The sequence below is a fragment of the Ptychodera flava genome, chromosome 5, assembly GCF_041260155.1.
Source record: "Ptychodera flava strain L36383 chromosome 5, AS_Pfla_20210202, whole genome shotgun sequence".
NCBI lineage: Eukaryota > Metazoa > Hemichordata > Enteropneusta > Ptychoderidae > Ptychodera > Ptychodera flava.
This window is the reverse complement of record NC_091932.1, coordinates 36,500,771-36,513,998: the sequence shown is the minus strand read 5'-3', so window position 1 is coordinate 36,513,998 and position 13,228 is coordinate 36,500,771. Positions and strand designations below refer to the sequence as shown.

The window sequence follows — 13,228 nt, the reverse complement described above, 5'->3', positions numbered from 1 at the left end:
AATCAAAGGACCAGTCGCTGTAACTTTTGTTGACTTTTTCACTGTTTTCATTGTCAATGTCAATTACAGTTTCTTGTTCAGCTCCCCACACCATGTTGAGGTACACATACAGTGTTTAGCTTGTCAACTCTACCTGTATAAATGTAGACCCCAACGTTCAAAAGTGAATTCTTGTCTTGACTAGAGGTCAAATGTAAACAATGATAGTGAACTTTACACGTACAGACACTGTGTTGACAAACTAGGTAGTCGGTGTTTCAACATGCCCTGGGGAGTTGAACTTTCAGCTGACATACAAATCAAAAATGGTGAAAAAATCATCAAAAATCAAAGTTACTTGCCCTTTAACACACATGCAACAGTTCTAATTTGCTTGAAAGAGTGCCATTCCTTGACAAGGTGTGAAGGAGGGAAATGCATACAAAAAATACTGCGCATTACGAAAGGACGCACTCAGAGGACAGATACTCACGCTCGGGTTTTTGCAACACATTTCTGCTCTATGATTTGATTGGCCTCATTTTAAACCTTGTGGAGTAAATGATGTCTTCAAGATCTTTTTTTGAAAATTTGAAAATGACACAACACCTGTGGTAAGTGTAAGTCTTGAGCATAGGATGGATGAACAGGTGAACGTACATACAAACGAACAGATATATAGGACAGACAAAGGATGCCGACTGACTGATCTCAATCCCTCACCTTGCTTTGCAAATCTATGTAGCACGTGGAATCTAAAATGACTGTCCAAATAAGATTATTGCAAGAAAGAAAATGCTGAATTCTACTTACTTTTACTTCCAATGAGGTATTGCGACTGTTATAATTGAGTTCCTCAGTGTTATCAGCCATCATGTCGGCTAGCTCTGTTTGATTGATTAATTCATTGAATTTATCCATGATGTCCATCATACTATCCTCGATACGATCTGCCAGCTCTATGTTCTCTCCACTTTGTCCATGAAAGCTCTCTGAGCTTTTCTCAAGGACTCCTTGGCACGTCTGAAAATTGACAAATTTACAAACATTCAACTCTTGGTGCTATCTATTGCATGTATAAATAGTGATTTGATCGGTCTAGTTCCAAACACTGAATCTGTCAACCAGAAACAAAAATTACTTCCATAATATCTTAAACTTTCTGTTTTTGCTTATTACAGTCTGTTTTTTGGCTCCAGCACATATACGCTTGCCTTTTTTAGAGTAGGAATGTACCATTGTGCTATAGCTCTAGGTGTTGTTGAAATTTGAAATAATATTTGTTTTGACAACGGCACTTTCAGACCAACCTGGGTCTTTTTGTTATACAGTAGATTTGTCAGCATTGATAAAGTGTAGCTTTTTTGATATACAAAGATTTAACATGGCTTGCTTATGTTAGAGAAACTTGATGCTTTGTCAATTGACTATGACACATCAAAGATCTGTCCTCTTTCTTTACAGATTAAATAAAGTTTGATAGTTTAATACTATTCTCACACTTTTTGTTACGGAACAATTGCATGTGTTTAGAGAAGCACTCTTAAAGGTGTTATCAGTGAGGCCGATGTAAACCTTATCCTTGTTGACTCCTGTTGATACCTTGGCCTTGTAAACGACACCTTTGATGAGACAGTCACCTTTTAATGGGCATGTAGACTTGTCCCATCAATTATGAACAGCTGGTCAATCTTTACTCTGGTGTATTGGATTATTGGAACTTTAAACATTTTGCAGCAGATCATTACTTTTCGAAAATAATTTAGAAACCGTTGAATGAATTATTACTGAAAGATATTTCAAGATCAAGGAAACTGATCACTGATAGAGCAAATTTGTGATGTAATGAAAAATGAATGGACTTACTCTAATTCATCCATAGCATCCTGATCCCGGACTGTAAAATTTCTTGCCATTATTTCATCCAAGATGCGCTTAGCTTCTTCCAGTAAAGCTTCATTTTCCAATGCTGGTTGACTTGAAATACTGTCTGCTAAGTCTTCAAGGTCCTTGATCAGCGCTGAAAAACAAATTTAATGTACACAGCTGAAACTTACTTCAAACAAATTTGTTTCCTGGAAAATATAAATTTTTTTGACAAATTGTTCCATTCATATTCAAGTTTCCTGACATTATTATTGGAAGCTTTGTACTTAGCAAATGGTGATCACACTGAGAAAGCATGTATGTCTGTGAAAAGGAAACATAAACTTGTGATACAAAGCACAAAAAAAAGCTAAGTAATAGGATACAGCATGCTTGGTAAGATCAAGAAACAAATTTGGATTGATTCTCTTGTAAATTTATATTCACAGGATTGGAAAATAAACTTTGTCACTTCAGTCTGTCATTTGTACATTTGTGGTCAAAGAAATGAACTCAGTTAATTCTTGATAGGATTCGAATTCACGCTGTACAACATCTAGTCACTAAGCAAAGACACCAGAGACAAACTGCTCCATTAAATCCCAACCCTTAAAAAGAGTGGTTCAGTAACAGAGTTATATAGCTCTTATAATTTTCTGACTGTGACACTTCCACACACACTGAAGTTCATGAAGCACTCGCACATATAAATACTTGCTATGATACATAGCACACAGACTTTATCAAAGCTATGAAAGCAATGGGTACATCTGCACAGTGGGCTTCAGGCAGTCTCCGGGTACTATTCTGTCCACCAGCAGAATTGTCAAGCCAGGGTAGCAAATTCAGTAAATTCTTGATCAGATTCAAACTCATAGCATATGGCACTTAATAAACTAGCAAAGGCATTGCTGAGTTTATTTGCTGTGATTTAATATATGTGGACGTAGATACAACTGGAACTTATAAAAAGTTTTTGGATTTTTAATATAAAGTCAGTAATAGCAAGTTGAATAAGTGGTGCAGTCACCGACGGTGATTAGAAGAGGAAGGTGTTAAAATGTATGGCGGAGAGGTTTCTCACCTTTGATTTTATCTAGGGTTTCCTGAAGAAGCTGTTCCACTTCAATGGCTCTACGATCACTCTTGTTGGCTTCCTCTGCCGTGTTGGAAGATCTTGTCTGGGATTCTTCAGACTGTGTTACCAAACATGATACAAAACGCCAAATTATCTTGACTGTGTAATTATCAACATAACACTTAGTACATGGAGTGTAACAAGGAGAATGAAATCACATCAAAGCATGATATTTTGCTTGTCAACATTACTTGCTAATACTTTCACCATCTATTAACACATTGCTGTCACATGACTATCTTATCACTTACCCTCTTCAAAAGAGCCATCACATCATCTTCTAAACCCATTACACCATCAGGTAGAGAATTGACCATATCAGCAGCAACTTCCAGAGCATTTTTATAGGATTCAAGCTGAGGCTATTTCAATTCAAATACAAAACAAAAACAGTCATGTTATCTATAAAACCCAACAGTGTAACCAAGGTATTTTTACAGACTGACTGTGAAATTGTTTCTTAAAGTTTCAAATACTGTATTTGGTCTTTGGTTCTTAATAGTAATCATACAGAAACTAAGAAATAAATTTAATATGAAAGTTCATATCAATGAAAATTTCAGCCTCAATATTATTGCTTTGTCATTTTTTTAAATCTAGCAGTTTTTTCTAAGATGTTATCATTCAGTTTACATAACAGATGACTAAAATTAACATACATGAGTTCCCTGTAAACTACTTTAAAACAAGTGAAGAGATCAGATGGCCGTAAACTATAGCTTACCTGTAACTGTTGTGTAGCATTGACCATCATACGAAGACGAGACCATGGCGCAGGTACTATGCCAGTAATATTTGGTGTTTCCAACTTCGCTGTCAATTCATCAATATCATCCAATAATAATCCAGTACAAGTATCATCGCATGCTGAAAAGGTAACAAGGTCAAAGGTCAAAACTATCACACAGATCCTTTTTGACAAATATGTATCGTACTTTCATCTTTCATTACAGAGAAGTATTCATGATAATAGCATTTTTGCTAGGTCAGTCACTTGTAGTAAATTCAAGTTTTCATGTTTTTCATGTAGAACCCTCTGTTTACATTAATCAAGATGACATTGCTATACGAAAAATATTCTACCAAAAAACACAAAATTTGGAAAATTGTGAAAAGTATTGGTGTCTTGGAGTTTTTGGATTTCATATTCTTTTCAGGAGAAGCGTGATTTTTGATAAAATGTCACTACCACCATCTTGCACTGACACGATGCACCGCAATACTTACAAGTACATCCCTGCTGTGTAAAGACATGTCTTGGTTGACATACATCACATGCCCTTCCACTGAGACCTTCATCACAGACACACTGTCCACTCACTGGGTCACATGTCTGATTCAATGATCCATACTCATTACAGTCACAGGGTTCACAACTGCTTCCTGGAACCGTTGGATTCCCGAAATAGCCTTCCTCACACCTGTAGACAAGACGACAACAATGACTTAGCAATGAACTTTTTATGAATTTAGAAATATTGCAAATGTATCATCTTGTCAATTATGGAATTCAAAGTTTCCAAGGTAACGACAAGTGTTGATTTTAAATTTTTCCCAACAATTTTTTAAGAATTAGTGGTATTGTGGTATTGTGGTTAGTTAATCGGGTTGAATTCAGAATTGTTTTCAACTAAGGCTGCTGCATGAAAGGATTTTGGATATAATATTTCTTTTTCTGTCCTTACATCACTTGCCAGTTGTATCAAAGTATCTCTAAATGCTGATTATCATGTGTAGCTACATAGCTTGATGTCAAATCTGGGTGAGTTTTTGTAAGAAAGAAAACAAAATCTATACATCATGTGAAGACAAAAGACCATGTTGGTTTTAAAAGCACTGCTCCCAGTTACAGATTTGTCACTCAAGATAGCAGCCGAAGGGAAAAATCAGACACTGCTGCTTGAAATGCAGACAATTTTTGTCAGTGTTTGTATGGCTGTTGTTGCAGCTTGTAGGCTGCACTGTTGATGAAGTTTCTACTGTTCATGGCCTATTGTTATATTTTTCTGTCTTGCATGCATGACTTCTGAAAATGTAATCTACATTTGCAGACAAAAATTTATTTTGCATATTAATGAGAGAACAATAACGTTATTTGCAAAGAGCCACACTGAAATAAGAGATCACCACAAATTCTTTATGGCTGTTCAGAAAAGTTGTGAATGATACACTGGTGTAAAAGCATGACTTACGTGTCACAGTATCTGCCTATATAACCTGATTCACAATCTGTACAGCGATGACCGCCATCACTTTCCAGTACACAGGTGGGACTGAAACTAAGATAGAGAGGACAAACAATGTTTTATTGTCATCAGCATTAGAGTGAGTGAATATATAAATACACGAATAAATGAATTCATAAATGAATGGTTTTTGATGTGTTACTGCAGTCTTACCACGTGCAGGTTAGCAGAGTATGCACAACAAGACACTCTCACCAGAGTCAAAGATTGTCCCTCTTTTAAGATATATACTTTTGACAGATTTAACACCAGGTTTGTTTTTTTAGCTTATGTCACTCACATAATTCTAACCAGTTAAATGCCTGTGTAAGGCATCAGATTGTCTTGCCATGAAGCTTTTCTTACTAGATTACAATTTCAATGGAAAACAAAAGGCTATGGCACCTACATAGTTCTCTTAAAGAACAGAACAAACTTGATCCCGGCTGATTGCCAGGGATCAAGTCCCCAGCCTTGTAAGACTTAAAAACAATCTAAATTGTTCAGCTATATTTGGGCATGTATTCCATGACAAACAATTAACATTTAACTGGTATGATTATTAAAGAAAGACTTGTATTTGTTAAAACACAATTTCAATTCATAATTCAGAGTATTAGAGTACAACTGACTTGTTGGATGATGTCACCAGTGGACAGGCACAAGGTTGGCAATCATCAGGGGTTCCCATGGTAGCATTGCCAAAGAAACCATCTGCACACTCTTCACACATTGGTCCACTGGTATTATGTTCACAGTCCTATATATAGAAATAGACAGACACATATATTATATATTGTGTTCACAGTGCTGCAAATAAAGGTATACAGTCTTATGTATTGTTTACATTCAGTACTGAATGCAACTAGACTTATGTATTGTGTTCTCACAGGCCTGGACATAAAGACTTATGTACTGTACAATCAGGCAGATCATCATAGCTTGAGTGCTAAAATTACACAGATTTTATTCTTGTTGGTCTTTAATAGTAGAGAAATTAAAATTGGTTTGATAACTGACATTCTGAATGTGCACGATTTCATTTATTGGGGCAAATCTTGCCCGCAATATTAATTTACCAAAAGAAGAGTTCAACAGGGTTTGGAAATTGACAAGCTTACCTCACAGACACCAGTGCTGGAATCACACATTGCTCCATGGTTATTGCAAGTACATGGTCGGCAAGTTCCTAAGTATGGACCATTAGCTACTCTCACAAAGCCTGGGGCACATTCCTGAAAGAAAGAAAAAATCGATACTCGTTGCAACTCACAAAAAGTGCAGTATTTTAACTTTTTCACCTAATTATATTCAAACACTGGAACATGACCCTGAGAAAACATTTCTTAAAACAATTTTTGTATGTTAAAATTTAAGTATCAGATAAGAAAATACATCATAAACATTAACATTTCATTAAATACCAACTTGAACTGCAAAAAATGGGATGTGACAGTGGAATACTTTAAAAAGACGATCAATTTTAAATACCAAAAGGTAAGATTTGCCTGTACAATGCAATATAAATGAGATGATGTCAGAGCTATGCATAGATATTGTTGATATGAAGCAGTATCAGTGAGTTAACAGCGGTTGTTTCTGAATGGTCGATCACTTTGTTGAAATGTTTCTAAATTGTCAAATCTCTTTGTTAAAATGTCCCTATTCATTTGACTCATCTGATGTCTTGACACCAGTTGTTAGCAGCATCAAGTAGCCTCAAGCACCAAGCATCCTTAAAAAACTTCAAGTTTTGTGTCAAAACATGTTACAGGAACCCAGCCTGCATCACCCAACAACAGGAATGATAAAAATCAGGATTTCCCGGATTGCCAGATTGCAAAGACGGAACTGGAGTAGCAATTTCAAAATCGGACGCAATTGTGTTTACTTTGACAAGAATAGATTCACAAGCAGATATACCCAAACCGTTAAACCTGACATGATTTGTGTAATTATTTGGACAAAAATACATTCACAAACAGACATGAACCCAAATGTGGCAGCCTGACATCTGTGTATATTGATTTTGACAAAAATATATTCACAAACTGACTTGAACTAACCTGACATGACAGTGTATTTATTTTGACAAGAATATATTCACAAACAGATGTCAACCAAACTTTGACTAACCTGACATGACCGTGTATTTATTTTAACAAGAACACATTCACAAGCAGACATTAGCCAAACTTTGACTAACCTAACTGTGAGTAAGTTTATTTTGACAAGTACACATTCGCAAGCAGACAATAACCAAACTTTAATGACTAACCTGACAAGATAATCCTTGATATCCATCTGGACATTCACACTCTTCAACTCCAAGAGCTTCAGGTAATGATGGATTATCAGAACGAGGAATACCAACTTCAAAACTCAAATCACTCAGGCTATGTAAGTAAACATAGAAATATCTTGTAAACAACCAATCAAGTTTACAATCGAAACACTACATGTTATCAATGGTCAATGGAAAAAAGGCTGTGTCACACAACTGTTAAATGGAGCACACAGCTGAAATAGCTGTCACACTGTTAACACAAGTGTCACACAACTTATACACCGTCACACAGCTAACACAACTGTAACACCGTTAACACAACTGTCACACAGCTAACACATTTGTCACACCGCTAACACAACTGTCACACCGCTAACACAACTGTCATACAGCCAACACAACTGTCACACAACTGACAATATCGTCACACAGCTAACACAACTGTTACACAGCTAACACAACTGTCATACAACTGATAAAATGTCACATAACTGATTACAGTGTCACACAGCTAACACAACTGTAGTCACACAACTGTTAAAACCCTCACACAGTCAACAAACCATCACAATGCTAATACTTACATAAGTTCAGTCATGCCGGGACCATAGGTTGCTCTAATCATAATTGCCTTGACATCATAGAGAGCCATCATGAATACATCTCTAGGAGCAGTCTCTAGATAAATGGCATCACGGAGCTGCCATTCCGTCTATGTAATAAGGAAATAGTCATTTCATTAGCATTCTGTCCAATAATTTTATTTACAGGCATTGGGAACAGTTGAATTTCAATTTCCAAACGTCATAAATTCTGTCCCTAATTAAAACTTTTATGTAAAGTAATTAACACAGATTACACTGTCATGAGGTCTATACCTCCCATTTATCACCAAAGGGGCAAATACATTTTCACAATAAAAGGATATGCAAATTACAAATTGTTATGTAAATTGATGACCCCTCTCTTTTTCCGAGCTATGGAGGACTGTCACTTACTTAGAAATGGATGATACACTTTCATCAATACAGGTATACTTTTCAAATGAACAGGACTTACTTCAATTAGTTCCAAGTCAAAGCTCTGTGGTACTCCACTGAATGGATTGGGTATGGATTTGACCAATGTATGATAGTGACCTTTGATTAGGATATCAAAGACATCATCCTCCCCTAGATCTTCACCAAAGTACTGCACTGTGTAACGAATACGGCCACCATATGAAGTAATCTATCAAAAAATAATCATTGTCAGACTGTCAGCGAAACTTCTGGGGACAATACGGACAAAACTGAAAGCAATATTGGCAAGCTTTTATCTATGAAAAGTAAACTGACATTACCGTATATGTGAAAGATCAACATTAGTGTAACAAGGTTAATAGAATTAGTTCTGGCATATTAAACTTTCGTATCTAAAACATGAGTGTCATACTATCATCACTTTTAAATTTCCTCAGGTATAGCCTTCAGTATTCTTTCAGAGTGATGTGACCTGTCCAATCATGGTTTGAACACTGTCCTGATTCTACCATTGTACATTTCAGATCATTGTTCTGAAAGATATCTGAAAATATATCTTTGAAAGATATCTGTGAAAATCTTTATACTAAAAGCGTTTACACCTGTACATATGCAAACTATTTCTAGTGAGGGTATTGGAGAAACATTTCAAACTAACATGTTTTTTACTCTTTTCTGTGGCTGACCATTTGCTTTTTATACATTTTTGATAAATTATTTGTTTTTATATTTCTATGACACTAGAGACAGATGCAAATAAATAAATAAAAATATCAAGCGAGTGTATATTCATTAGCAAAAATTGATGAGAAGCCTGGTTCTTGCTGACTTCATATAACATCTAGATGAAGTATTCAAATACTTTTCCTTGTGTTTCTCAGCAATGAGTGAAGTTACCTTGTTTCCAAGGAACGCTGGCGGTAGATTCCAGTACAGAGTTGGTCTGGTGGTCATTTCACCATACGCCAAACTTGCATTGAGACGTACTTCTGAAGGTGTAAAGAGCACACCAGACTGCGTCTGGACAACGCTGCGATCGTCGCTTACGAAGAAGCCATTGGTGGATGCTGTCATCACAATCTGCAATAAAAGCAAATCGTTAGAATATCATTAGATTAACACCTGGTGAAGTATCATGTTCTGTAGAAATTTTTGTTTGATAGTCTTCTGCGACACAACACCAATGAAAGTAGCTTTACACTTATCTGACAGCGTTAGAATCAAAATTGTTTCATTTCTGTCAAAGGGCCAGTAACTTTTGATGTTTTTTCACTAATTTTGTTTTGTATGTTCTTGTTTTACTTCCAAAGCACACTGAAACACAAATTATTTAGCTTGTCAACACAGCATCTATAGGTGCAATATGCAATACCGTTATTGTTAATATTTGAATTCTTGTCTTTACCTGAATTCACTCGTCAATAATAACAATGTAGTCTACGCATGTAAAGGCTGAGTTGACAAGCTGAACACTGTGTATCTCAACATGCTTGAGGGGGGGGGGGGGGGGGGGGGGGGGGGGGGGGGGGGGGGGGGGGGGGGGGGGGGGGGGGGGGGGGGGGGGGGGGGGGGGGGCAGAACAAGAAACTGTAGTTGACATTCAAAACAAAAACTGTGAAAAATTCATCAAAAGTTACAGCTTCTTGCCCCAAGTGCAATCCTACATAAAATCCAAAGCAATGACAATTTTCATTGCCTCCGTCATGAATCCTTTGCATCATAGCCACCGACATGGAGAAACACAAATGCGTCAAATAAGAACGGAGTAGGCACTGACCTCGTCTTTGACATAGTCTGCCTGGTCACATTGATCGATGATACCAAAACAGAAACACTGGGTGCATCCTGTCTCCAGTTCATCGCGCAAACCGAAGGAATCATCCGCACACAGGTCACATTTCTCTGAATTAACATTCAGCTACAAAAGAAAACAACAGTGAAATTATCAATAACTGTTGCACTTTCCATTTCTATTCATAATAGACTTATGAACTAAAACATAAAAAGTAATTTTTTGAATCATTAACTGTTGCACTATTGCCAATTTCCTTAACCTGTTCACCCCTAATTCTCTGTATACAGGTCCACAATCACCATTGGTAACAATGGGTTTCGGTTAAACCATGATGTTGAAGGGGTGAACATGTAAATGTGTTAACAAGCTCATCATGATATTTTTAACTGCACATGTCATTGTTGTCACTTTTACTTTTTAATGTAAAGTACATTGAGATATTTTATTACGTGAAATGTGCTATAGGAAGTAAAATTAAGATTAAGATCACAATATACTTGTAAGCCAAACACTAAATAGAAGCTTTGTGTTCATCATATTTCATTTAATTTCTGAAGATTATTTTTTGGCATTTTTTGTGACATTACCTTGCACTGACATTGACCGTCATCTTCACAGCCACACAAACCATCTTCATCACAACTTTCAGGTTCTGTGCCATCACTGCTGCAACTGCACTGACGACATTTGGGGAAATCGTGGTAACCAAACAGACACTGGTCGCACTGTCTGCCACGATAATCTTCCAGACAATCACATTCTCCAGTGTTGACATCACACTGCTGGCTGCGAGAACCATCGACGCTGCAGTTACAAAGCTGGAAAAAACGGCAATCGGAAACAATCAAGACTACAATTACATAGAGGTATAAACATAGAATAGGCATAGCATTTACAGTTTTCGCATTAATGAAGAATGTGCTTTTAGGACAGATATATGGACGCAAGTTTTTAACATACCTTTATAATCTACCACATGTTTGGGTTTATTTTGGTTGCTTGGAATAAAAAAATTTCACCTTTGTATTTGTGTGAAAATTGAAAATCTAATTTTTTCTCATAGGGTTTACACAGGGATGGCGGCCATCTTGAATTTCAAATATTGCTAAATGATAAGTAATATATATATTTCTCCAGAACCACAATTTGTGCAGTGGCTTCTGACTTTTATTCTGTATTTTGGAAAAGAATGGTTAAATGTTTCCTTTATTAAAGTTTGAGCAAAAGTTTATAAAGTCTTTCACTTTTGTGGTGCACACTACCTTTAATAACTGCTAGTTTGTTGGTATTTACCTGTCAATCTTCCATGTTCCAGCAGGTAGTGCTACTCTGTAAATTTGAAATTGATGTGGTAATGAACTTACTTTACATCCAGTAACTCTATCATGTCCCCAGGCATTTGGTACGCATCGTTGACAACGTTTTCCAACAGTGTTAGGTGGGCAGATACACTCTCCAGTGTTGGAGTCACATGAGCCGCCAGTTCTTTCGCAGTCACACACTGGTTGGAAATGAAGCAAAAGAAAACAGCAAAAGAAGCTTTTAGTGAAGAAATTCAGAAAACCAAAGAAATGTGATGTAATTCCGAGAAATGGTATGAAATAATACCTAGATCAATAAAATAAACTATACACTAAAAAAGCTCTGCAATGATATTTCATAAACAAACAGACAGACACACTGACTGATGACATCGGCCCCTTATTGTGACACACAGACAAAATTCTTTGTAAAAACAATCTTTCTGGTATTAAATAATTTAGAGATAATGCATATAATATTACTAGTGTCTACAGAATATGCTTTTATTGAGATATGAAAAGAAAAAGCTAAGTCAAATCCGTAAACTTGAAAATTAGATGTGAGGCCTACAGGAATAGCTGTTTTCACAATCTGTAAAACTAAATATTTCAGATTAAAAAAGTGGACCAAATATCAAAACTATCTGTCAAACACTTTACAATAGAAGAAATTTTAAAAAAGTGTTCCAATAAAGTTCAAATGATGTTATGTTGAAAAGTAAAGATCAAAAATTAGGGTACGTATACATACGTATATACGTACATACATACATACAAACAAGGTACACTTTAAAAATACAAACACTGGCAAAGACGTACACACAAACTGGTGCAAGGCACTTGTAAAAATACAAATATAAGTACACATATTGTGACACTGGTGAACTTGTACAAATATGCAATCACATACATATACAAACACAAACACCATTGCACATGGACAAATATATGCACACAAACAAAAAAACACTGGTGCGCACCTACAAATATATACACTTACACAAACCCGCACAAATAGGTACACATGAAGCTGGGTGTTTTAGGAAGTAGGGAGGGACTTTTCTGTGGAAATGAAAATATGATACTTTTCTGTTCTGTAGCAGTGACTTACATGTACATCCATTTGAGGTGAAATTGTAATATCCTGGTTGACATCTATCACAGGTTCTGCCTGTCACTCCTGGTTTACAGAAACACTGCCCAGTGACAATGTCGCATTCTGGACCAACAGACCCGTCAGGATCACAGAAACAAGGGCCACAACCTTTTCCAGAAAGAATATCCCAGTAACCAGGCTGAAAAGAAAAATGTTTTTGTCGTGATTTTTTTGTTAGTATTTCAAGTAATATCATCACATCCAACAAATTGATTATGTCTTGCTGATTGTATCAACATTTATAACCTGAATTATACAATGGGAACTATTCTGATTAATGTACAGATCATCTCAATTATCAAAGTAAGTAAACTAATTTTTGACAATTTCCAATAGTCATTGAGACATAAAAAATGTAAGTAAGGGCCTTTCAGTTGTCAATATCATACACCAATTAGAACATTAGAACAAACCTACATTTAGGCCTTTATTATGCAAAAGATTTTCTCTGAACCAGTT

The 13,228-nt window shown here is 36.2% G+C and overlaps 1 protein-coding gene across 1 annotated transcript in view; it reads right to left on the bottom strand.

Annotated features, from left to right (window-relative positions):
* Window positions 1-791: 791 nt before the first annotated feature.
* LOC139133809 (laminin subunit alpha-2-like) overlaps window positions 792-13,228 on the bottom strand; it is a 45,883-nt gene continuing 33,446 nt past the window's right edge. The window contains exons 20-36 of the mRNA XM_070700576.1: window positions 12,725-12,908; window positions 11,677-11,813; window positions 10,900-11,130; window positions 10,295-10,435; window positions 9,415-9,597; window positions 8,555-8,725; window positions 8,080-8,207; window positions 7,487-7,604; window positions 6,330-6,443; window positions 5,841-5,968; window positions 5,176-5,262; window positions 4,211-4,404; window positions 3,708-3,850; window positions 3,235-3,345; window positions 2,930-3,041; window positions 1,846-1,999; window positions 792-1,002 (exon numbers count right to left, since the gene is read on the bottom strand). Of these exons, the coding sequence (XP_070556677.1) occupies window positions 939-1,002; window positions 1,846-1,999; window positions 2,930-3,041; window positions 3,235-3,345; window positions 3,708-3,850; window positions 4,211-4,404; window positions 5,176-5,262; window positions 5,841-5,968; window positions 6,330-6,443; window positions 7,487-7,604; window positions 8,080-8,207; window positions 8,555-8,725; window positions 9,415-9,597; window positions 10,295-10,435; window positions 10,900-11,130; window positions 11,677-11,813; window positions 12,725-12,908 (2,400 nt within the window). The 3' untranslated portion in view covers window positions 792-938. The remainder of the gene's footprint in view (window positions 1,003-1,845; window positions 2,000-2,929; window positions 3,042-3,234; window positions 3,346-3,707; window positions 3,851-4,210; window positions 4,405-5,175; window positions 5,263-5,840; window positions 5,969-6,329; window positions 6,444-7,486; window positions 7,605-8,079; window positions 8,208-8,554; window positions 8,726-9,414; window positions 9,598-10,294; window positions 10,436-10,899; window positions 11,131-11,676; window positions 11,814-12,724; window positions 12,909-13,228) is intronic.